This window comes from Oxyura jamaicensis, chromosome 17 (genome assembly GCF_011077185.1).
Source record: "Oxyura jamaicensis isolate SHBP4307 breed ruddy duck chromosome 17, BPBGC_Ojam_1.0, whole genome shotgun sequence".
In the NCBI taxonomy this organism is placed as follows: Eukaryota; Metazoa; Chordata; class Aves; order Anseriformes; family Anatidae; genus Oxyura; species Oxyura jamaicensis.
This window is the reverse complement of record NC_048909.1, coordinates 8100133-8124057: the sequence shown is the minus strand read 5'-3', so window position 1 is coordinate 8124057 and position 23925 is coordinate 8100133. Positions and strand designations below refer to the sequence as shown.

Sequence of the window (23925 nt, the reverse complement as noted above, 5' to 3'; positions counted from 1 at the left end):
ACCAGTGAAAGAGCTCATCTGTCTGTATTTATTTGTAGAGCCCCTCCTCGCCGCAAAGCCGAGGCATGGAGAGGACGGGGATCACAGCCCTTCTCTTAAGGATTTCAAAACAGTCTGCCGACACCTCACTCCATCTCTGTCAGCACTGGGGACGCGCAGAAATTAAGCGGCCAGCCTGGTGTCACCAAGCAGGATGCGGCTCCAAGAGCGTCTCTGCACAGCATCTTCCACGCTGGACCCCCTAATGCACCCGGAGCACCAGGATGGTGTTTTGCAGGGGAAGTTGAAGCCCCCTTCCAAATCCTACACCTCCAGGAGCTTGGGGTTTAGGGAAATCTGGTATTAGGAGGCTCCTGATAGAAGAGCACCCTGGACCGCCATGCTCCTCGCGAGGTGAGGGCCAATCCTGCACACCGCCAGCCCTGCCACGCTACAAAAGCCCCAAGCCATTGCATGTGTGAAACATTTCATTCCCTTGCAACCATCTTCTGTTATCAAGGAATCAGGCACTTTGATCCCAGCTGAAGCTGGAGAAACAGCAACGAGTTCATGGTGCCACCCTCCTCCTCCTCCTGCTCCCTTTTCCCCCAGAGCAGGAGTCGGAGCCTGGGAAAGCGCCCAGCTTCCCGAGGGGGTGGCAGCAAACATGGCAAGGAAAGAAAAAGAACAGTGGGCAGCTTGGCTTGGCCTGGTCTTTTGTTATTAGCTGCTTTAAATATAGAAGCAAGCCTGATGTTCAAAGCAAAGCGTGGGTGTTGAGCCCACGGGTGGTGGGGACCCAGCCAACCCGCGGTGCGAGGGCGAGCGTTGGCCACGGAGCCCAGTTTGCTCCACCCCGGGGAGAAGGGGAAAAGAAAAAGAAAAAAAAAAAAAACTCAGGAAGGGAGGTAAATATTTGCTCTCCAAACACAAACTGCTGCCTGGAGGTTAACAAGACAAATAACCAGCCTCTGGAACAGGAGCCATCCCATGCGCGAGTGCAGCCGGCTGGGCGAGCCGCTGCTGGGTGGCCAGGGCCCGCGGGTGCTCCCCGGTGCCCAGGGTCTCCAAAAATGAGCAGAACGGTGGCAGCTCGGGGTTGGGGTGGCATCGGGCTGTGTCCCCACACCAGGGAGGAGCAGGCACCTCTGAGCCACCACCATCCTTTGTGCCCCCCTTCCCCCGCCCTCTGCCAGCCACGTCCCCGGCTTCCCAAATGAAGAAATATCGCGGCAAAGTTAGGAGCGCACGGATCGTCACTAACCAAATTGAAGCACCTATTTTCCGTCTCTATTTCACTGGCTCTGCAGCCGTCGGGGAGGATTTATCTCCGCTGTAAACCCAAGAGCAAGTTCAATCTTGTTTGTACCTGGCAACGGATCCAGGTTAAGCCAAGGCCACCGCTCACTGCTCCCCATCACGCGCGCAGCGCCGGGGGCTTGCGGCACCTCCCCGCTCCGGAGGCACCAACTTGACACCGGGAGGCAAAGGGGTTGGAAAACAGCATGCTGTCCCCACGTGCGTGCCCGAGGGCAGCTTGTCGCCGTGCCCTTGTCACCGTGGCGAGGTGCCCATGACCCCAGAAGCACGCTGCTCCGTGCTGTGCCCTGTCCCAGTTTTGGGGATGCGTCACAAGGGTTGGAGCTCCCCCCATGCTCATGTCCCCAGTTAGAGCCACGATGGCTCTGGCCCAGCCCAGCCCACGGTGCGTGATGTGCCAAGGGTGGCCCTCGGATGTGGGATGGCCCATGTCACCCCATTGTCACCCACGTACCAGAAAGCCCAGGGTCACCTCCGTGCGCCCAGCCGGGACATCCCTCTGGGGGCTGGCCCCACAATGGCACTCATCGTATGGTTTCTCTAAGTGGCACCGTCCCGCTGTCACTAGTGGGTACAGCTGGAATTGTCAGAGGAATGGGAAATTCTTTCAGGAGAAATTCCTGGGGGCAAGAACCATCTGCTGTGCTCGGCCTTGGGCTTTCCCCCGTGGTTCTGCCGTTGCTCTCAGCCCAAACCCAAACCTCTCCGTGATCCTGCAGCTGCAGGGAAACGAAGCCTCGGTGGCTCCCAGAGCGATAAATGGGCTTCGGGGTGTTACAGAGCACACTCAAAGCACCAGTACTTATTTTTGTACCTCCATTATCCGTACATACGTGAGGCTGTTGTGGAGCTGGAGGTGCATCACACACCGTGAAGTCCAAGGGGCTGTTTTTACCTGCTGACCCCTTGCTAAACCAGGGAGGAAAGAGGCAGGACGAAGTCAAGTACCGAATGCAGAAACCCCACTGCCCTCAGCTGAAATCCTGCCTGGGGCCAGGCTTCGAAGGACCGAAGGTGAGAGGAGAGGAAGAGCAGGAGGGACCCCGGGATGGGGACCCCTGGGTGACTGGGACCCCCTTGGTAGGGACAGGACCCCACAGCCTAAGGATCAGCTCAGGAAATACCCATGAAGAACAAAAGAGGACTTGGACTGGGTTATATTTTAAAATGCTCATATATTTTCTTATTTTTTTTTCTCTTTTTTCTTTTTCTTTTTTTTTCTTTTTTTTTTTCACAATTCTAATACAATTGTTCATCAAAATACTGGCGTTTCCAGCAGCAACTCTTTTTTTTTTTCTTCTTCTTTTTTCCTTTTTTTTTTTTTTTTTTAAGTGAATAATAATATACGGTAGTGATTTCACAGTAAAACAGACCTGCGGGAACGCCGGATATACGTGACAAAAGACACCCCCAGACCAGCCCGCCCCGCCCCCCCCCCCCCCCTCCCAACCCCCCCCCCGAAAAAGATTTTTGGAAGTGGGGGAAAAAAATAAAAAGTTCATTCAAAAAAATTATTTCAAAAGAGATTTCATATAAAGCCTTTAAAACACAGTCAGAAGTTTCTCCCTCTTCTCCAGATCCCTGTCCCTGCGGCTGAACATTTACAGAGAGGAAGAGCGAGAGAGAAAGAGAGAAAAATAGAGAGAGCGTTTATAACAATCTCTGTAGAAGAAACAAAACAATCCAGAAAAAAAAAAATATCCAAGAATATGCAAGGGATAAAATTACATTTGTACAAAAATAGATTTTTAACTTTATTGATGCTTTAGATATTTTTTCCTTATCTTTTCTCTTTTTTTTTTTTTTTTCTGTCATTCTAAATTTTAAACGTATTTTATTTTTTTTTTTTAGCTATGCAACCCATAGCCAAGGCATCCATCACTAAGTATTGGGAATTGCTAAAGCTATTTTTACTCAAAACCACCTGCTGCTCGAAAGAAAGAAAGAAAGAAAAAAAAGAACAAAAACAAAAAAGGCATCTTAAAATAGATGCATTTCCTTTGTCTCGAGTCATAAAGATCCAGATTCGGCGTACGCCAATTCGGAAAGGGGTTCAGACACAATGCGCTCGCTTACACGAAGCAAAAAAAAAAAAATACGAGAGGAAAAACAAAACAAAACAGGAAAAAAGAATGGACTTAAAACAAAAAGTCTGTAATTGCTACGGTTATAATATATGTATATGTGAGTGAGGCTATTTATACAGTGTATATATCTACAGTACATACATGTATACACACGCACATATGTATCAACTTAAAACAGATCATGCACGCTAGTCACTGATGGGGACATCATCAGCTCTTGAGCCACGGTCGCGCCGGGGGGAGCTGAAACGTGCCCATTGCTCAGGTGGGACCCGCAGCGGCGCTCGGCCCCGCGGGACGCGGCTCGGCTCGCCGCGGGGCTCGGAACGGCCCCGGGGGTGGCTGAAAAGCTGATGGTTGTGCTATCTTTAGAAAATTAAAGATTGTCCCACCAACAAAAAGGAAATTAAAAAAAAAAAAAAAAAGAAAAATTAAAAAATAGATCACCCTAATCAAACCAGATTTTTTTCTTTGCGGGTACTAAGATCTGGTTAAATGCAAGTCCTACCTCGCTAGTGAATAATGTGCCTTTTTTTTTTTTTTTTCTTTTACCCATGTATCACCTCTTCAAACAAGCGTGTAATATATTTATAGGTATTATGATGAGGAAGGAAAAAAAAAAATAAAAGCCAAAAGTGGAAAAGAATACAAATGAAAGACTCAAACTCATGCAAAAGCACGTTGCTTTAAGGCTGCTGTGGCAGATGTCAGTGGACGCACAGGAGCTTTTCCTCCTGCTGGGGACGGCTGCGCCCGTGACCCTGGGCGGGTGGGCAGGGGTCGTGCTCGGGGGGCTGAGCACCCGCGTTCGCGTTCAGGACCTGCTGGGAACCCCGACAGCTGCTGGTGTGGATCGGAGGAGCTCTACCGAGAGCAGCAGCCATGCGGATTTACAGCAATGTGGGAGCTCCCTCGACACCCGCCGAAAGCACGAGGTCCGGCACGGTGCTCAGCCCCTTCCCCAAAACCCTCCTCCACCGGGGGGGGCACGAACCACGGAAACACACCGCCCCAGCAGGGAAACTGAGGCACGGAGAGGCGCATCCTGACCGAGAGCCCCTCGCTGGCAGAGCCTTCCCCTTTGCACCACGCTTTTTGCCGAGGACACCCCGTTGCTCAGGGCGCTGTACTGACGTTGAGTTAAACGCTACCCCGGATGGGCGGGGCTGGGGTGGGGGCACCTGCTCGCAGACCCCCTTCCGAAAACTCACCGAGCAAAAAAAAAAAATGAAGTGGTTCTACCCAACGGAGACAAACAACGGCTCGGGTTTATTATAGTGCAAGGTCGAGAGACTCTTCCACCAAGCTTCCTCACCCCGGGGACCGTCCGAGCCCCCTGGGTGCGCACCCCCGCCTGCTGCCAGCCCCCGGCCACCGCGGGCGGGCGGGTGCGAGCGCTGCGCTGGCAAGGAGCAGCCTGCTCGTGTTTCCTGGCACCCTTGCTAGATTTCGTTTCTCTTGCCTCGTTTTCTTGGCAAATTCTTCCAGGGTGAAGCTGTTTAATAATATTTTCGGCGGCGCGCAGGCTGCTGGAGAAACAGAGCCAAAACGCTTCTCCTCCCCGCCTCTGTGGATTCGCCACTTCAGGCCAGCCTGAGGGGAAGTTACGACCTGAAATCCTGAGTATTTATTCAGCGAGGAGCTGGCCTTATTAACTGCAGGGGATGGAGCCGCCAGGCGGGTGACAACTGCGTCCCCTCCAAAGCAGAGGTGGGGGCTGCCTGGCACCGCTCCGTCCCCCTGCGGGCACAGAGCGGCTGTTTGAGGGGGCAGCGACAGCCCCCCGGGGAGAAACGGAGACCGACCTCTCTTTGGGACCTAACGCTCCGTTGCTTCAGGGCACATGAAAGCGGTGGGGAAGCCCTGGGCCTGGAGCCAACCGCAGGCACCTCATCCTTGGCTCTCAGCGCCCTGGGATGTGCTCACAACCGTCCTGTCCTGCTGCGGTGGGGGGGAAACCCTCCCCAGGAGCCTTCCCAGCTCGTTCTGCTGGTTTTTTTTAACCCATGTGCTCAAGCAGGCTCTAGGGACGTCAAGATTAAAGTGAAAGGTGAGGTGATGGGGACCGGCACTCCGCCGTTTTGTCGAGCCCACCCCAGCAGCCAGAAACACGAAACCAACCTGGAGCAGGGCAGGACCAAAACACCCAACGGGGAGCGCTGCCGGGGCACCGGCCCCTGCTGCCCCAACACTACAGCCCTGAAATTGAGCAGGGGTCCTGCAGGATGCTGCCTGGCGAGCGGGGCCGTGCCGGGATGCTGGGCGCAGTGGGGAGGGCAGGGGTCTCAGCAGGACCCCAGCAAGGGCGATGCCGTGTCCCAAACAGCCTTAAAGCAAGCGCTGCGGACCTGTGCTCGTGTCTGTGGGCAGCTCCGGCCTGAGAACAGCGGCGCCTGGTGCCCTGGGGTGGGCAGAGGGGGAGAGGACGTCCCCGTGCCACCGGCTATTCGGAGGGGGGATTTAGCTCAATCCCAAATCCTCTGCTTTGAAGTGAAAGGAGAAGGCTCTGCGCAGCCACGGGTGACTCATTCGCGGGGCACGGTGAGGGCCGCCTCTCCCTGCGCGAAGTAACTACCGAGACTCCTAATAACAGTTAGAAACCAAAAATAGAGTTTTTTTTTTTTTTTTTCTCTCTTTTTCAAAAAAAAAAAAACAAACCACCAAACCTCCATCCTCTGAAAATAGCCAGCTGCAATCCGGCGAGCCGAACCGCTCCCTCAGCTCGTCCAAACCCCCGCTGCCCAAAAGGGGCCGGCAGCGTCCCCAGCTCCCGTGTGGCAGCGCCGCCCGGCACGGGGCGCCGCGGCAAAGCTTTCCGTCCCCCACTTCTCTACATCTACCGCAGGGCAACAGCGGATCAGGTCTTTAGACGCAGCAGTGACAGCAAACGGACAAGGGTCAACGTGGCGAGGCGGCGAGGACTTCGGGGGGGTCGCCCCGGGGAGCGCACGGAGAAGCTCGGACGGTGCCTCCAGCATTGGGGAGGGCAGGGAGGGAAGGGGCTGGGGTTGGAGGAGGAGAAAGCAGTGGACGGAGCCCCGTGAGGCCCCGGCCGGGCGAGGGACTGACCCAGCAGCAGTTCTCTAAGTCATTTGATGGGGCGCTTCCAGCATTTCCATCAAGAAGGTGTCGATCGGCGTGTCGCCTATTAGCTTGAAGAAGAAGAGGTGCTCCAGGCATTTCAGGCCGATGGACCGGAGGGCAGGGAGCCGGAGCAGGAGCTTGGCGAACCTGGGGGCAGGAGACACGACACGGTTAGATGTCCTGCCGGCAGCCCCAACCTGCAAAGCTTCTGGGGCTGTTCCTGCTCGGAGCTGGACACAACTTCTACTACCAAAACCGTGGGGCTAAACCCAGAGCTGTGCAGAGAAATCATCACAGGAAATCATTAATTACGTCCCCAGCCCTGAAGATCAGGCGCTCACGGTGGATATTCACAACAAACATCTGCTGGTAGCTACACGGAGAGAGAAAATACGCCCCGAAGGGCCATCCCTGGGCTGGGGCGCACGGCGGGCTCCGTGCGTCTGTGCCATGCACGGGCTGCACCGCTCGGCCAGCACCCCGGGGTGCTTGTGGGGTCCCTACACGGGGACTTACGAGGACCCAAGGAGCAGGGCAGGAAGATGATGGCACCTCTGCTTGCAGATGGAGGAGGTGCAGAGAGGGCAGCTGAGGGGGGTGGTCAGCTTCTGCTGCATGATGCCCCTTTGCTGCAGGCACTGGCACCTCCCAGGCAGCTCCGTGCAGCCCTGGGGGGGCTTCTTGCATGGCCAAAGCCCATCTGAACCCCAGGCTGAAGGTGCTGCATGGGTGAGGGCGATGGAAGCAGACGGACGGGAGCTTTGGAAGCAGAAGCTGGAGACACGGCTGCAAACCAGCCCGGACACGGGGTGCCAGCCCCCAGCTCCCCTTCTCCCCGCCCGGCACGCGGGGCTCAGCCGAGCCCCAGCCAAACAAAAGCCCTTTCTCCCCGGCCTGCCCAGCGGAGACGCTTTTCAGGTCGCACCCACCACGCTCGCAAAGAGCGCTGACAGCACGGAGGGGAGAGCCAGGGGGGCTGGGGAGAGCCGACCGCGCGGCACGAGCCGGCTCCCGGCACCCACCCAGCCCCGCGCCCACCCTGCAGCCCCCGCGGGGACACCCAGGGGTGCCCCCACCCTGCCCACCCGTACCCCCCCATAGGCACGCAGCCAGCTGGAGGGCACCCGTCCCGGCGTGCAGAAAGGGAGAAAGGCCCTTTAATTGCTGGCAGAGCTTTTTGTTGTTTTTTTTTTTTGGTTTTACTGCTGCACGATTAGGGCTCTGACACAAGCAAAGGGCAGAACCGAGCCAGCCCAGGGAGAAGGGGACTTCAGAGAACAGAGAGAGAGAGACATGCACAAACATACCGATATTATACGTGCATGCACACTTCTCTTTCTCTTTTTTATTTTTTATTTTTTGCTGAGCTGGCGAGAACAGCGGGACCGGAGCCAGGAAAAACAAATCAGTCCTACCATCCCATTCAGGAAGTTTCACTTTAAACCAAACCAGATGATGGCTGCAGCCCTCCGATACGTTTAACCGTGAGATAACCAGCCCGCAGCACAACAGCGTGCCAGGGGAGAAATCGGCCCCGCTTCCCCGCGGCTTCTCCGTGTCACGTACGTGCCGTGCCCCCCTGGCGAAGGAGCAGGGGGTGGCGTGGGGGCAGCACGGCTCGGTTTTTCCTAGGAACGCCTCCCCCCGTCCTGCTGCCGCAGAGAAGTTCCCTTTGGGTGTCTGCAGGGTGCCCGGCAGCCCTCGAGGGTTGGTTTGAGGCCGAAGGCGTGCGCCGCGGGGGCACCCGTGGAGGCTCGGCGCTGGCCGCGGCGGGGAGCAGGGGAGGATGTGCAGCGCCTGCGACGCTCCTCCGTGCGTTTGCTCAACCACAGGAAGAACTTGTTTCCAGCCCCAGATGGTGATCACGTTGTGCCATGAGACCAGGAAGATGGGGAGAGCTCCTGAGAGCCTTTCCCTTCGCTGTTGCGCAACCCTGGCCTCCCAGCCCACCGGTTAACCCTCCCCAGCCGCTGGGGCGTATTGCAGCCCCGTCCTGTGCTGGCAAGGAGAGGCAGAAAAGCCAGCAACGCTTGGTGCAGCTCCTAGGATGCAGCCCTCGAGGATTACCCTTAAAGGTTTTGGCAAAGCAGCGTGTGCAGACCACACGAGGAGGTCCCCGAGGTCATTCAAAGCCCACAGGATCAAACTGCAGAGCCCCTCCTGCAGGCCACGGGATCCACGAAGCTCCCTTACACAGCCCACGTCACCGGGGCTGCCCCTGGGGCACACACCTTGGGAGGTGCCTCAGTGACTTTCCTCGGGGGTGCCCGGCAGCTTCACAGTGACTTTTTGGTGAATGAAGAGCTGTCACACGCTCCCGGGGCTGTCCCCACGGCGTCCCCCTGCCCGGTGCCCCCCAGCCAAGAGCGAGGCAGCGAGCAGCGGCGCGCGAGAGCTGCGGCACACACTGGATGCCTGTGCAAGGAGGCTAAGAGCGCTTCCCAGCGGGGGAATAACCCGGGAGAGCTGCTGGCCGCATTCCCCAGCGCAGCTCTCCTTGTGCCATTTACGGCCGGCTGCCCCTCGGAGCCCAAAGTGGCACAGAGCTCTCCCGAAACACCGCAGCTGCCAAGGCCAGGGGCTGGGGATTTGCTGAGGAGGTGCAATTCAATCACGTTTTGCAGGAAGGGGACTCGGCTCCAGAGTCGGTCTGGGGTCCACGCACGCTGCCCAGGGCGATCGTCCCTGCCCTGTGCACCGCGTTCCTCTCTCATTTCCCTCCTCACTGCCAACATCAAGAACACCCAACAAGACCTTTACCTTCCACAAGCCAGCCACGAACATCCTAAGAGCCTCCGAACAACCTTTTTTTTTTCCATCTGCCAGCACTCTGATAGCCAAAAGGGGGAAAAAAGAGGCCCACTATTACTTCTGAGGCTCTGTTCTGTTCATTTACTCACAGCTTAAGCGCATCTTTGTTTTTCTGAACCACCCAGACCAGCAAGACCAGGAATGCAGGTGAGATGCAAATCCCGGTTGCTCGGGCTGTTTTTCCCAGCGTTCGAGCCTCAGCAGCGATACAAAGCGGCAGCAGTTTCCAGCGCTTCGCCTGGTTTCTCAAGTGACTGTCAGTAACTGAACTGGCAGTTGCCAGCTTCAGGCTGTAACTGGGAAAATGCGCCCACTCAGCTCCGGAGAGCTCCAGGAAAGCATTCCTAATTCCCCCTCCCATTCCCAGCTGGATTGGGGGAGGCGGGGAGGGGAGAAAAGAGCATCAATTGAGGCTTTCACTTCCCAGCAATGATGCTCATCTGCCACTGAAAATTAACTCCGTGTGTGTCTTGTTTGCACTGTGGTTTGCTCTCCGCGGTTTCCAAAAGGGAAACGATACCCCTTCCCCCACGCGCTCAGCCCACCGCTGCGGCCGGAGGAGCTGGGGCTCCTCGGGAACCACCACGGCCCCGTGCTCGGCGACTGCAAGCACAGGGCTAAGGATCTCTGTGCACTCCTCCGGGGGATTTTCACAGCTGGAGGGGGCAGAAATGAGCAGCTGCCTCTGCAGAGAGCTGCTCGCTCCGAGAAGATGCGGGAACAGAGCGAGAGCCCGGTGCAGATGGGACTCAGCACCCTCACGCTGCAGGCAGCAGCCCCAAGGACGGCACCGGGACCCCCCCGGGGGGGCTGCAGGGCCCTCAGCACGGGGCTTTGTGGCAGTGGGACGGGGCACGGCCAGCAGCAACTCACCTCCCGGGCTGGTCGGGGTATTTGTGCTTGCAGTACGCCTCTAGCGACGCGTACACCTTCTCCCGTAACGCCTCGACTTCGGCCGGGTTGGAGAGACCTTTCGAGTCTGAAAAGCAAGGGAAGGAGCGTCAGCCAGGAGCCTCGAGGTGTGCAGGGAGGCGAGGCACCCCCTCCCTGTACACCCCCGGGGTGCACAGCCACCTCCACCCCTCCCAGTAGCATCAGTGCAAACCAGTGCAGGGCACGGCGTGGATGTGGCACCTACACCCCCAGTACACGAGCAGGACCCCGACACCTTCCCGAGGCATTCAAGCCCCAGAAGGTTTGCCCTGTGACCACGGACCCATTTTACCCCACCTCGTATCCCAGTCCCAACCATTTGGGCTCACTGCAGTGGTCACAGACCTCAAAGGCTTTAAGACCCCGCTGAGGCACGGGCTTGGGGGATTTCTCCTTCTAACACCAAGCACTGCAGCGGGGCTATAAGAAAAATCCCCGCTCCAGCAGGTCCCTCGAGGTGGCGAGGAGCTGGTTTTAGCAGGGGGAAAGGGACAGTCAGGCCATCGATATCGCAGGCACATGCGCAATGGGAACCTCTCCAGATCCCCCTTCCTTTACCATATAGGGCTAACCCCAAATTACAGACAATAAATTACTGGTGATTACGAGGGGAAAAAAAAGAAAAAAAAGTCGAACAGAAAAACAAAAACAAGACACGGCACTGAACCCTGCCAGAATGCCTGGCGTGGGGACGGTGGGAAAGGCCAGGGACCGAGCAGTGCCTGGGCACAAACCCCGCTCCTGCAGAGGGCAGGGAGGCGAGGGGCATGCGCCTCTGTCCTTGGCCACGTCTGCTTCTGCTCTCCACTGACCCATGTTAAAACGCAGGGAAAACCCCAGCAGGGGCATCTACAGGACAGCAGCCGCCTCCCAATGCGCCAAAGGCTTGCAGGAAGGGCAGGGATAACCCGCAGCAGCGATCCCTGCCCCTGCAGTCAACGGGAAAGCCCCCTGCACTCTGTAAATCCAAGCATGCTGCAGACAAAAAAGATCTTGTGTGTTTTATGAGCAAGTTTCGTGCCTTTCACCCTCTCCAGACTCTGCGGAGGACTTTTCCAGAAAGCTGGCTAATAAACCCCTTGGATTCTGAGATCAGGGAGCAGAGGACAGTAACGCCCGTGTTCTGACTTTGCCCTGATCCATGCTTTTGCCTTAAAGGATGGCTACATTCATTTTTGCTCCCGTTTGGCAACAGCTCCCTAAAGCACCAGAGCTTTCCTTTTACAGAGTCAGCTGGGATGCTGTAAAGAGGAAGATCGTGTACGTGGATCAAAGCAAAGCCCCTCCAGCTCGGCAGAGGGAGGGGAAGAAAAAAGCCCTTGGGAAGGAGCCCTGGAGAATTCGGGTGCAGCGCTGGGCACGGATCCTGACCCATCCGAGCTGCACAGGAGGTGGCTGTAAGGTGGCACTCAATTCGACTTTCCTTCTTGCCTCTCATCCCTCTTGCCCTGATCTCGGGAGCAATTAGTTATTTGCAATCGAGCTTTACAGGCAGCAAAAGGAGCCCAAAGGACGCAGCATCAGCCAAGAGAGGCGTGGAGCACGGAGAGGTAACCGCATGTACCGGGGTTGAAGAGGACAATGGCTCGCAGGCAGCCTAGCTCTGTCTTGTCCATCTGCATGTCTCGCATTTTCGACACGAGTTCTGTCAGTACTCTGCAAAGGACACAAAAATCACAGGCGTCAGCATTAAAAAGAAATAGGAAAAAAAAAGAAAAACAACAACAAAAAACCAGGTGTCAGACCCAGAGCGAGGTCCGCTGGTGCACGTTTAATAAAGTCATGGGACGGGGCTCGTTTATACCAGCTGAGGATATGCCCTCATTTTCCTCCTGTATCAAAAATAGCTCATTAGGAACGTCAATAGTTCCTGTGAGATACAGCAGGGACCGTAAAAACTGGCTCCGTGCATTCACTGAGAAGCTTTGGCACCTGAGAAAGCTGCCTAAAAATAAAAAATAATAATAAAAAAAGCAGGTATCTAAAAGCAATTTCCTCTGCCGGTAATTTTTATTACTCCCTTTGCTCTTTCTGCAGGTGCCGGTCTTGAAATATTTTCCACTGATTGCCCGGTTTTTCCTGTTGGATCCTGCCGTGAAGTCATGATCCTGCACTTATGACCTCACAGGAAACAAATGATGTCACCCGGGCCCGAAGAGCAATTTCCTTGCAAAGCGAGAAAGCAAAAGCGGTTTGGTTTCAGCTCAGGCACCTCGAGATGAGTCTCAGGCAGAGAAATCAGCCGCAATTTACGCAGTGTCTGGAGCCACGCTGTGGGTCAAACAGTCTGGAAGCCTTGCTTTAAAACCCTTTTCCAAAGCACGAGATTAACGAGCCCAGGGAAACGCGCGCGGAACCTGCCGGCTATCTGTGGTGCCTTTTTTCATGGGGAAAACAAAAATCACGTCTTGGTCCAATTAAAGAGGAAAAGAAATGAAGGAGCGGCCCCCTCGTTAACGCGAGGAGGCATCTGAAAAGAAGCTCTGCTTTGCACCGGGCAGTCCCCAAGTGACTACTTGGTGGTTTCTGCGGGTCCAAGAGCAGGGACCGGGTGCCGTGGGACGGCCGGGGCGGCCGGGAGCCGCTCCTCCGCCTGCACGTGGGGACGTGAATGGGGACAGGGACGTCTAGACAAGAGGGACTGAGGTTCCTTCCCCTACCATCCATCCCTTTCATCTTCCCACCTGTCAAAGATGGCCCCGACGCCAGCACTGTGCGCGCTGTTCCGGTGCACGTGGAGCCCGGTGGCTAAGAGGATCCCGTCTTTCACGGCTATGGAGCGGTGGGAGAAGGAGGCGATTAGGAGCTCATTCCACCCTGGGGAGGAGAAAACAACCAAGGCCGCAGGTTAGAGCCACGGGGTCCTCAGCGGGTTCAGGGATCCCTGGCACTAACGGCTAAGAGAGGAGGAAGGCACCTGAGAGCTGCTTATGCTGGGGGTCCCTAGGCTGGCTGCGGGATGGCAGGGGGGAGCCGACCCTTTTGTGGGTGTCAGGGAAGGAAAAACTTGCTAAGGAATAAATGCACTAAAAATACAAAGCTAACACGAGAAGCAGTTTCCTCTAAACCTTGCAGGCACGGGTGCAAACAGCCCTCTGCCTGCTCCTCTCTCTGCGAACCCCCGAGCGGGTGCCAAGCCCCTGGTCTGACCTTACACTCCCTGCCTCTGAGCAGTTAAAGAGCTATTAACACTTCCTATCAGCTAATTGGGCTCATTTTCAAGCCCTAATGGGGCACAGAGGTTCATTCCGTGCTAAAACAGGGCCGTGAAAACCCTCGCTGAGAGGTGAGGTTCTGCCACCGGCAGCTGGAGGGGCGACGCTCCCCTCGCTGCGCTGAGGCACGGATGTCCCACGGCCACGACCCGGCCAGCGACAGCCGCTTGGACATCAGCGTGTGCCTTATTGCTGGATATACCACTTCGGGACACAGGACAACACGTGGCCTCTGAGCCTGGACCCCGCAGGAGCAGTTTGGGACAATTGGGATGGGAAGGGAAGGAGGACGCGACTTCCCTCCCCGGCCTCCAGCTCCCCTCTCATCCCTGTTTCACATTCATAAAGCTGAGCTCAAAAACGCCCGAAACAAACCCCAACCAAGAAAAAATGCTGCAAAGTTTGAAAGGTTGACTTTCAGCCGGGAGAGGCATCTTGGACAAGACGGGATGGGTCTTCTGCAGCCCCGGGGAGACTCACACTCATCACGAGGCTGATGCACCCAGCCTGAAACTGCTCTCATGTCCAGGACCCTGGGTTGCTTGGCAGGGTCCAGAAATCTCAGAATACTTGATTTTATTTTTTTTCCCCAGGCTGGAAAAGCAACGCAAGTATATCCTTCATCTCTCCTGCCACAGAACCATGCCTTTTCTCGCTGACTGGCATAAATACAAGGTCCACGTGTGCCGTATTTACTTACTGCTGCAGAGATGGGCTGCGCCATCAGAGATGTTGACAAGGAATAAAGTTCACTGCTTCCTAAGTGGCCACAGGATGTTTCCACCCCAATCAAGGGAACATTTACTTGCCTATTTACTGGGCGAGGCCTGGCACTTGCCGAGGGATTGCAGCATTGCAAAACCCGAGGAGGATGGAGGAGAGGTGGTGGCTTGGGGCTGCTCCTCAAGTGAGGTGGCTGCAGCCCCCCAGGGATGCTTTGGGTGCCCCAGGGCACCCAAAGGCACCTGGCAGCACGGTGACCTCCACGTGAGCCCACCTCATTGTCACATTTCCCCTCCCGGCCCTATAAAATGAACCAGATACGTAGCCTCTGCCGGGCTGCCCTCGACGCAGAGAAGGAAAATCCAGGGAAAACAGGTTTCAAAAGTTGGGTTTCCTTCTCCAAAAAGCTGGAAGAGGGAAGGTTTTTAAATGATTCAGGATTACCGAGGAGAGCTGCTGCCGGCCCACCCGGCGCCGCTCCCCCAAAGCCGCGTGCTCCACTTAGTTTTGCCTCCGAGGACGCCTGAGCGAGCCCGGCTGATGCTCTTAGCTAAATTTTAATCCTTCAATATTTCATGGGCAGCTGTTCTCCGCAGGCCGCTCTCGCCACTCAATAATAGATGGAGCCACAGCTTAAAAGACTTGGGGGAGGTTATCTGAGGCCCCGGCAGAGGCACTTGGAGCAGGGAGCCCACGGGGGCTGCTCGTGGTGCTGAGCTGCGGGGTCCTGATAAAGCCCCGGGCACGACGGGGTGCGCTCCCACCCCACGAGCGGCCCCACCAGGATGCAGCTCGGGGCCGGCCACGATAAGCACCAACAGAGAGGAGAGAACATCAGGTCAGAAAGCCTCCGGTTCAGCTTTCCTTAGCCGTCTTTTCAAGAGAAAAGGAAACCTTGAATTATTGTTGTGGGTTTTGTTTCCGCCCCACAAAAGGAAAAGGCAGCTTTTTGTCTGCATCCAGTCCTTCCCCGCCATCTCTGCAGAAAGCCTTCATTTCAAAGCCCGCTACAGAGACGCGTCCCTCCACTCATCCACGCTCTCAAGAGGCTCTGGAGACCATCTTCAAAACCATCTTTTTTTGTGTGTTCTCCAGAGAGGGCCCCCGGCCAGCTCCAGGGACCCCCCCAGCCCCAAAAACCTCCTCCAGGAGGCCGGCGGCAGCCGTCCGGTGAGGCCATGGGACTTGCCCAAGCCTGGAGCGAGGCCAACAGGAGAACAAAACCCCCAAATAATCCATTCCTAGCCTCTTTCTGTAACCACGAGACAAAACATGCCCATAAACTCCTATTTCAGTAAAACTAGAAGGTTGGAAAACCCACGCCAGTAAACGGCGCGGCTTCATCGCCCCGAAATCAAATCACTGCGGCCGAGGACCGCGGAGGGGTTGCAAGAGGGCCGGGGTATCTGTATGCACGCAGTGAGACTGGTTGAGAGTCAACAAGAAATGGCAGAAATCCTAAGATTCATGCATTTGGGCAACAGTCGGTGTTATTAAACAGAGTGACAGCTGGTGTTTGCGTGGTGAGAAGGAAACAGCGATCCCATCGTCGTCCTGCTCCGGAGCCCTTCTTCTGCCTCCTCCTGAAGCAACCTGCACAGCCCTTGGGCTGAGCTAGTTCCTCCGTTTCGAGTTGAGGAGCACCTGGCTCTTAAAGCATTTTGCTGCCCAAATTCAAAGGCGTTTATTTGGGGCATGCACGTTCCAAACAGGAGAGAAGCCAGAAATTCCCCAGGTGGAGCAGCAGTGTCCCTTCTACAGAGGCCGCTAACGCAAGGTCAGAGGAGAGCAGAGAGAGGAGCGCACACCCTGCGGGGCCTTCCCCTCTAAAATTCCCTACAAAAGTGCATTCCAGGGAAACGAGAGGAACTTTAAAACTACCAGGGATTTCAGCATCCTGGGCTTGCTCGGGTTCAGCTTCACAGCTCGCCCTGCTCTCCCCGTAATTCCTGACCTCCGCAAGTCCAGGTTGGTTTTATTCATTGCTGAGCTGAGCGCTGGGTACCGCAGCCAGCTGCCAAGGTCTTTTTATTTCCTCTCCCCGTTTTATCCTTCGCACCGAGTTTGCCATTTGCTGCAAGTGGTTTCCCGAGCCCCACTGACAACCTGCCTGCCCCTCTGCTTCAGGGAGCATCGAGCCAAAGCCCTTTTAATCACTTATCTGATGACTGGAGCTACACAAAGAGCTTCACACCTACAATGCATCCTCCTCGAGCCTGCTTTTGCTTTCCTGCTCCCCCCAGTCTTTGTGCATAACCTGCCAGCAGCTGGGGCTTGCATTTACTCGATGGAAGACCCTTTTCCCAGCTAACCGCTTGCAACCTCCCAACGCCTCCGTTCCTGCAGACCCCCTGCGGCATAAGGAAATTTAAAATAAACCCAAAGACTTTTATTTTCATCTTGGTGGGTGGGAGAGGGAGGGTGATATATTTTTCTCCTCCTTCTGGTTTTAATTACGATCAAACGTCGTAGTTGGATGAAATTTCACGGGGTCCCAAGCCCCCTTGTCTTTTCAAGTCCCAGCTTGGGAGGAACCCAGCGCGCACCTCCGAGCGCCTCGCTCACCCGCGAGGAGGCCGGGCCATTTTTCAGCCGATTGGCAGCTGGTGCAACATTTTGGATCACGTTCAGCAACGCGTCCCTTGGGGCTTTTTAAATCCTATTTAGCGATTGAATTATCAGAGGCTATTACTCAGAATCGGCTAATGGCTCGCGAGTTGCCGGGACCTAAAACTCAGCGCGATGCCCGTCACCGGTGGAGACGTGGCAACCGCGGGGCTGCACTCACCCGCTCGGAGCAGGATGACCTGGTCGTCCAGGGGCAGCTCGGAGAAGTGGGGGATCCTCTTGGCCCACTCCACCAGGGTGAAGAGCTGCTTGTCGGCCGCCTGGCATATGTTCGTCACCGGGTCATTGGGCTGCGAAGAGAAGGAGATTGAAAGGCTCGGGAAAAGGAAGGTGAGGAGAGGCTGGAGGAGCAGCGAAGGGACCCCAAATTCAGGAGACCCCACAAGTGGATGTTTGGAGTTACAGGGAAAGGAGGTGGCTTGGCTTCACCTCCGCATGCCTTTTGCTGGTTTTATCGAGCTCCAGAACAGGACCCAGGTGTGCTGAGATCCAGCATCCATCACACCAAGCGACCAGCTTGTTCCTCATGGGCATGCTCTGGTGGGCAGGGCAGGACCCCGTGGCTGGGCCGCGTGCACGTTCCCATTGCCAGCACCTCCCAGCCCCACCAAACAGCAACGGAGGGGGCATTGCAGAAAAAAAAGAGAAAAACCCTTCCCTTTGAAATATTATCCAGTAACAAAAAACATCTGCTCTCAAGGAGGACAGTCAGCCTAAACACACCAAATCCCTGTTTAAAGGAACTGCTAACAGCTCAAGTGGGCTCATGATTAGGAACGGGAAGAGACCGTCTAACCCTGGCGAAGACAGACCTCGCTAGTCCAAGTGTGTATATATGGTTTACCTCTCCGGACAGGGAGGTATGAGCCCCTCCACACATCCCGCTGATACCTAGCAGCTTTGATGGTGCCATTATTTTTCTTCCATGTCCTTAAAAGAGCAGTTTCAAAGCCGGAGGAGGAGCGTTTACTGCACCTCTGGATCGCGTCGGGATGGAGCATGGAATGCGCACAGCCGAGGCAGGAGCTGACCCTACACCAGCTCCCCCTGCAACCAGCCCAGCTTCAGCAGGATGAGGCCATTCCCCCCTGCTGGCCCCGTACCCAAGCACCTCTCCCAGCGGGGCAGAGGTGCTTGCTGCTCGCTGGGTGGCACGGAGGGAGCAGGAGGTGGGGATGCCACCACAGTGGACATGCCACCAGTGATGTGCTGGTCCCCATGGGACCGTAAAGGGAAAAAAAGGAAGGAGGTTGGAGAATAAATCATCTTGGAGGTAATCGCTTCTTCTTCTTCTTGCTTCCCTTGCTGGCTGTGTTACGAGAGAGCTGACCGAGCGCTCACAAACCACAGGGAGGTGAGAAATGCTGCTCTGAGAAAGGGAAAAAGTCCAAGGCACGCAATGCCTCCCCCTGTGCCACGGAGACATTCCCAGGGACCCCTGCCTGGGTCACTCTGCCATCCCCTGGCAGCAAACACCACCTCTGTGCCTCAGCAGCCAACGTCTCCCCTTCTCCAGGCTTAAAATAACCAGCATCTGGCAAGCACGGGGGCACCCGCCTTCGAAGTATTTTCACCTGTTGCTTGCAGAGATGGATGGGACGGGCTGGCGTTCAGCAGTGCAGCTGGGAGCAGGGAGATCGTTAAGGGGATTGTCCCCTCCTCACTCCAGCAGCTCCCCAAAGGGTGCAGCCACAGGCAGGTCTTGCTCTGGGAGAGCTGGGGCTCATCCCCGGGGAAGAAATGAGCCAGGACTGGGTTCTTCCCTGGGAGAGGGAAGGAAGGAGGCCAGGATTTCCTCTGGACAACAGGAAAACCCTAAGCTGGGTGTGAGGAGCAGCTCTGCAGGAGCTTTTCAGTGGAAGCACGGGGAATGGCAGCAGCCAGAGGTGTTTGCAGGAGGGCTGGGAGGGGGCACCCTGCACTGACTGCGGCTCAGCCCAGCGTTAACCATACTGTTGGCACTGGGGACCAGAGCTGGCCGGGGAGAGGGGCTGCAAGGAGCCCCCAGGTTCGGTCAGCGGCTGGCTGGAGATCCTGGATCCCGTGGGGCAGGAGAGGGATGGAGCCCTGCATGCCCTGGAGCACGACACGACTTTGGGGAGACCGCGTGCTCCTGCCGAACCTGACCCGCGGGGCGACAGGTGGCTGCGAAGTGGTATTTTAGGAAAGTTGGATGATTTTCCCAAAGGATTGCTTCTGGGCAGGTCGCCTCTAGCACTCGCCTTGGTGCAGCTAGCCAAGCTCTGGTCCCACAGCCCCGGCTGTAGCCCCCGTGCTCCGCAAGCAGCACGAGCTGTGCTTGGCTCTCGGCACCATCCGAAGCCTCAGCGAGGGGCCCGGCCTTTAATTACACCTCGGATCGCAGTTCCTGGAACCACCGCGGGGCTTCCTGGCAGAATTTTAATTGCTGTAGCTTGAGAGGCAGCTAGAAGCGTCATCCCCGTGGGCTGGAGGGCCCCGCTTGAATCCAGGACGGGATCTACGGCGTGGTGCTAGAAACCTTCCCCGTGCACCGAAAGCAAATCCCCTCCTGCAGTAAATAGCAAGGGCACGGTGCCGGCGTGTGACAGAAGGAAAGGACACGCGGGCACCTGATCCTGCTGGAAAAACTGGAGCTTGGAGACACCTTCCAGAAAACGGTGACTTGAAACCAGCTGCTAAAGGCCGATTAAGAGCTAATGGGAATAACATCTCTCAGTTACAGGCTCTGCTTTTCGGTGGCCAGGAGCCCATCCAAGGTGGTGATTTCGCTGCAGGAGCCCAGATCCTCAGCTCCCGGGGTGCAGGGGCAGAGGCGAAGCCACCCTCGTGCCCCATCTCACTGCCCAAGGACTGTCCTGCTCCCGAGGGGCAGGGGGTGACACGAGGGGTGACAACATGGGTGAATCCTGCAGCAACAGTCACCAAAAGCTTGTGGGAATCTCGCAGGGGCTTTATCCCTTTTGCCACGGTCAGCAGCCTGCCAACTCTCCCAATTAGCAGCTATTTGCAGTGGCTGAAGAGCTGTTACTGGGGGCTCCCTGGTGCAATTAGGAGTATTTCAGTGATGCTTATCGAAATGCCGAGGCTTGGCACTCCCCTAGAACCACGGGCCCACCCCTGCCCTCCCCTTTTATCAGCTCCAATAACTGTGCCAAAGCCCCTCAGCTGGTGCCACGCTCTGCTAGGTGGCCAACACCTGCGCCAGCCTGCAAAGCCAAGGGGGGACGATGGCAGGAAGGTGACAGTCATGGACATGAGACCAGCTGGGAGAGGAAGGTGTTAGATCTGTCTACGTGCCGCCACCACCGTCCCAGCCAGGCACAGCGTGGTGGAAACGTCCTTGCAAGCTTGCTCTTGCTTGGTCCTTGCTCCCCAGCTCGCCGGCTGCGCTCAAAGCAGACGTGCAAAGGTGCAGGGGCACAAATAAAAGGACCCAACGCATCAGGCTGATGGGAAACAGCTTGTGTTTTACCCCGTGTCTATTAGGGACCGAATTTGCCTGCCTCTCCATCATGTCAGCCCTCTGGGGAGGGCTGGGAGGAGGGCAGCTCCTCTGTCTTGCCTCGCCTCATCCGGTGGCCTCGTCCCTGCGAGCTGCTGATCTCATACATCTGGTAAACCTGCTACAAATGTCACCTCATCGACAGAAGCCGCTCGACAATAATAGGGCATTTCAACAAGCCTCCTGCTTCTATTTAGATGCAACACACATCCTTGTTCACAGTAATGCGTGTTGAATTATGCAGGAACCAGCTTTCAATTTGCTACAAGAGGCTGAGGAGACGCAGTGCCAGACGAAGCCATTTATTTCACCTCGCTCTCTGGGGTTTGTTTTCAAGTCAGCACAACGCTGCCTACAACTCCCCTGAAGTATTTTTAATCCTGATAGCCGTCAGAGCCTTTCCCAGCCCTCCGCTAACCACGGCAGGGCTGCTTTCCTCCAAAAAAAAGCCCCTCGGGGGTCCCCTGGCGATGGGGAGCCACAGAGGCAGGTGAGCACCTTCCCCAGTCTGCTGCTGGAAAGCTTCACACGAGTCCTCCCTGTCCTTAGCAAGAAGCCTTACGCAGCAAAAAGCTTCACTTAACGACCCCGCCACCGAGTCCCTTTGCAGGTAAAGGCCAAAGAGAGCATCTCAAGAGAAGCAGCCAAGACTTAGACCCCTGCACGGAGCAGCCTGGCTCCAAGATCTGTTAAGCCCTGCTAGATGCGGTATTTTGGCTCAGTCCTCCGGCCTCCCATGAAGAAAGAGATCAAGTGCTATTGCAGCAGAAAATAAATACTGCAGAGGCCTTCCGTCTCCCAGAAATTTCATCGTCTCAGCCCCACAGATGCCCAGCACGGAGCAATAGGAAAAGCAGAGGGGTATTTCTGCTCGTGTTCCTGCTCTCAGCTGCCTGCCCGCCCAGCCCCAGCTGCATCCCACGGGACGCCGGGCAGCCCAGGGGATGCCCCATGCTCCAGCCTCTCCCTGCCCTGCGTTTTGGGGTGATTTAAGCCCTCTGCGGCCCCAGCTGATGCCCTGCAGCAGCAGTGCCCCTTGCTGCTTCAAAAACCTCTTGCAGCTGACCCCAGCCCCAAAGCACTTACACAGTGGCACATGACAATTTATTTTCTTTCTCTCCCTATCCTTCTCTTTTCTTTCAGACTTCCAGTCCCTGAGTGTGATAGGGGTGGGGGTAACTAGCCTAAATGTACTTTCTCCACAATAAGGCTCTTTACGAGGGCTTCGTCCATCGTCTGCCCTAGGAGCCGAATTTCAGATAGGCTGGCTCTCACGTTTGCAGGTAGCAGGGAGGCCTTCTCAAAGCAAGGCCATAACCCGCTGATAAGGGAATCTAAGAAAGCTCAGCAAGGCAGTTTCCCTCCTCACAGCCTCCCACTCTTTCCTACCCTCTCAGCTCTTCCCTCTCTGCACAAGGTCCCGTTGGAGCCCTGCTGCTTCCAGCAGGCCCGGTTATAATACAAGCTTACAAACGTGAAGGAAACTTGAGAGCAAACTTCTGCAGGTTTTCTCTTCTTACAGGCAAGCAGCTGTACAATTCGGCATCTGGGAGGTCACACCCTGTTTTACAGCCCTTATCTCTTTGCACTTCAGCCACAAAGGCCTGTTTACGGGCTTGATTGGACTATGAGCTCATCAGAGCAGGGGCTGTCTTCCTGCTTTTTAGCACTGCTGGCTGTTAAATAAAGCAAAACCGTTCCTTTGAGTCCTTTTAATTACGCCATGGTCCTCTCTGCAGCTCCAGACAGAGCACCCTTCCGTGTGTCTGAGACAGAAAAGTACCAGCAATGCTGGCTGCACAGGGCAGGGCTTTGCTTTCCTCGGCCTTTCACCTGAGCACATCTGCATTTCAGAGCCCTGCACAGCTCTTCTCCCAAAAAACAACCCTGCCCCGACCCAGGCTCGCTGCTGTGCTGGTGTTACGCCAACACTGAGCCCCCTCGTGCTCGCCCTGCCCCGTGTGCCGGGATGGGGCCCAGGGGACAGAGGTGTCTCACCGAGCTCGGCGTCAAGCCCATGTTCGCTTCAATGTACGTCTCTGTCTTGGGCTCCACGGCGAGTTCAGCTTCCAAGATCTTTTCCACGGGCATGTCCTCGTTGGCGCTACTTGTGGACTCCACCTCGTTCTCGTTGCGGTCTTTCCCCCGCTGCCTCTCCTCCTGGACAGCTGGAAAGGGACAGAAAAAGGACAGCGTCAGCCCGGGGCTCTCGGCCACGGTGTTGTGGTTGAGCTGGGACCCTGAAGCTCCAGGGAGCCTTGAAAACCCAGAGCATCCTCAGTCCTTGCGACCTGCAGGAGCACACACGCGTCAGCTGCCTCGTCCTCCAACCTGACCTCGCCACCACCGCGCTCAGTGCGGGTCAGGCTTGGGGAGTCCCAGGGTGGGCACTGCTGCGGGGGAAGAAAACGAGGAGGTGAGCCGATAGCATAAGGGAACCCTAAAGGAAAGAGAATCCGTCCATCTCCTGAGCCTGTCAGTGCTGCGTTTCCACGGAGGTCACGCCTTGCCCCTAGTGCCCTGGGGCAGCAGTGATGCCAAGGAGCGCCGCAGGGCTCCGCAGGACGCTGCCACCGTGGGAGCAGCCGCCGGCAGCAGGGATCTGCTCTCACACGCCCCAGGCAAACCCCGATCCAGCCTTCGTCTCAGGGCAGTTTCCAAACCGACAGGAGAGACCTGTCCCAAAGCCTGTGCAAGGAGTAACCTAGCCAGGAGCGTGTCACATGCCGATGAGTTCATGTCTACGAGCACCCAGATGAAAAAGGCTCGTCAGATGCTAATAACATTCTTATTAACCAGATCCTTTTGAAACCGGCACCGAGCTTTCACTACACCTGGAAGGCAGCTCCACGCAGACGGTTACACAGGTAACCATCTCTTTCTCAATCCTAACGTTACCTGCCCTAAATCCCCTGCTTGTCCGCACCCCGCTGCTGCCCAGCACAGCGGGAGGGGAACCGCTGGAGCAAGAGGAGATTCCATCGCTTGTCACCAGAGACAACTCTCCCAGCTCTTTGTTCAGGACTGAATGAGGCACTCAGGAAGGTAAAAGGCCTGCTATTTATTATCAGTTGTCCTAACACTTTACCTCTTTGCTCAATTCGAACCAGGTTATGTGAGCAGCAGGGGCGCAGGCATTGTCCCCGCGACATCGGAGCCGCACAAGGAGACCCTTAAGGAATCGGTGAAACCAGCTCCATGCCAAGCGCAAGGATAAAATCTATAGCACAAAACTTACTTCTTAAAAGCCAGGAAATTAAAACACGTGCTAAAGGAGCCCTGTACAGACACTGGTCGCATTATCTCCTCGCCAGCCCGCTCGGTGAGGGCTGCCCTCCTGCCGTGGCGCTGCAGCCTGTGGTTTGCTGCATGCCAACGGGACGTTTTGTCTGCTGGCAGAAAGCTCTCAGGCACAAAGTACGAGGTTATTTTTGCAAGCTGCTCTGAAGTTCACAGGCTGCAGAGGCTCCCCAGGCCCACACAGTGTTTTCAGCTTGGCTGACCAGGGCCAGGTAGACTGCTGCTGGTAAAGCTCAGATCCGCGACGCAGCTCTGGTCCATCCGGACCTTGTCTGGCTCAGATTCTCCTCTTCGCTTTTTCAGGCCAACATCAAATCCTGATGAAATTTCTCCCCGCATCCACCCACACTCCTGTTTTCTC

The 23925-nt window shown here is 56.1% G+C and overlaps 1 protein-coding gene across 1 annotated transcript in view; it reads right to left on the bottom strand.

Annotated features, from left to right (window-relative positions):
* Positions 1–6018: 6018 nt before the first annotated feature.
* RXRA (retinoid X receptor alpha) overlaps positions 6019–23925 on the bottom strand; it is a 93245-nt gene continuing 75338 nt past the window's right edge. The window contains 6 exon segments of the mRNA XM_035341630.1: positions 6019–6617; positions 10155–10260; positions 11779–11870; positions 12899–13031; positions 16941–17070; positions 22263–22432. Of these exon segments, the coding sequence (XP_035197521.1) occupies positions 6470–6617; positions 10155–10260; positions 11779–11870; positions 12899–13031; positions 16941–17070; positions 22263–22432 (779 nt within the window). The 3' untranslated portion in view covers positions 6019–6469.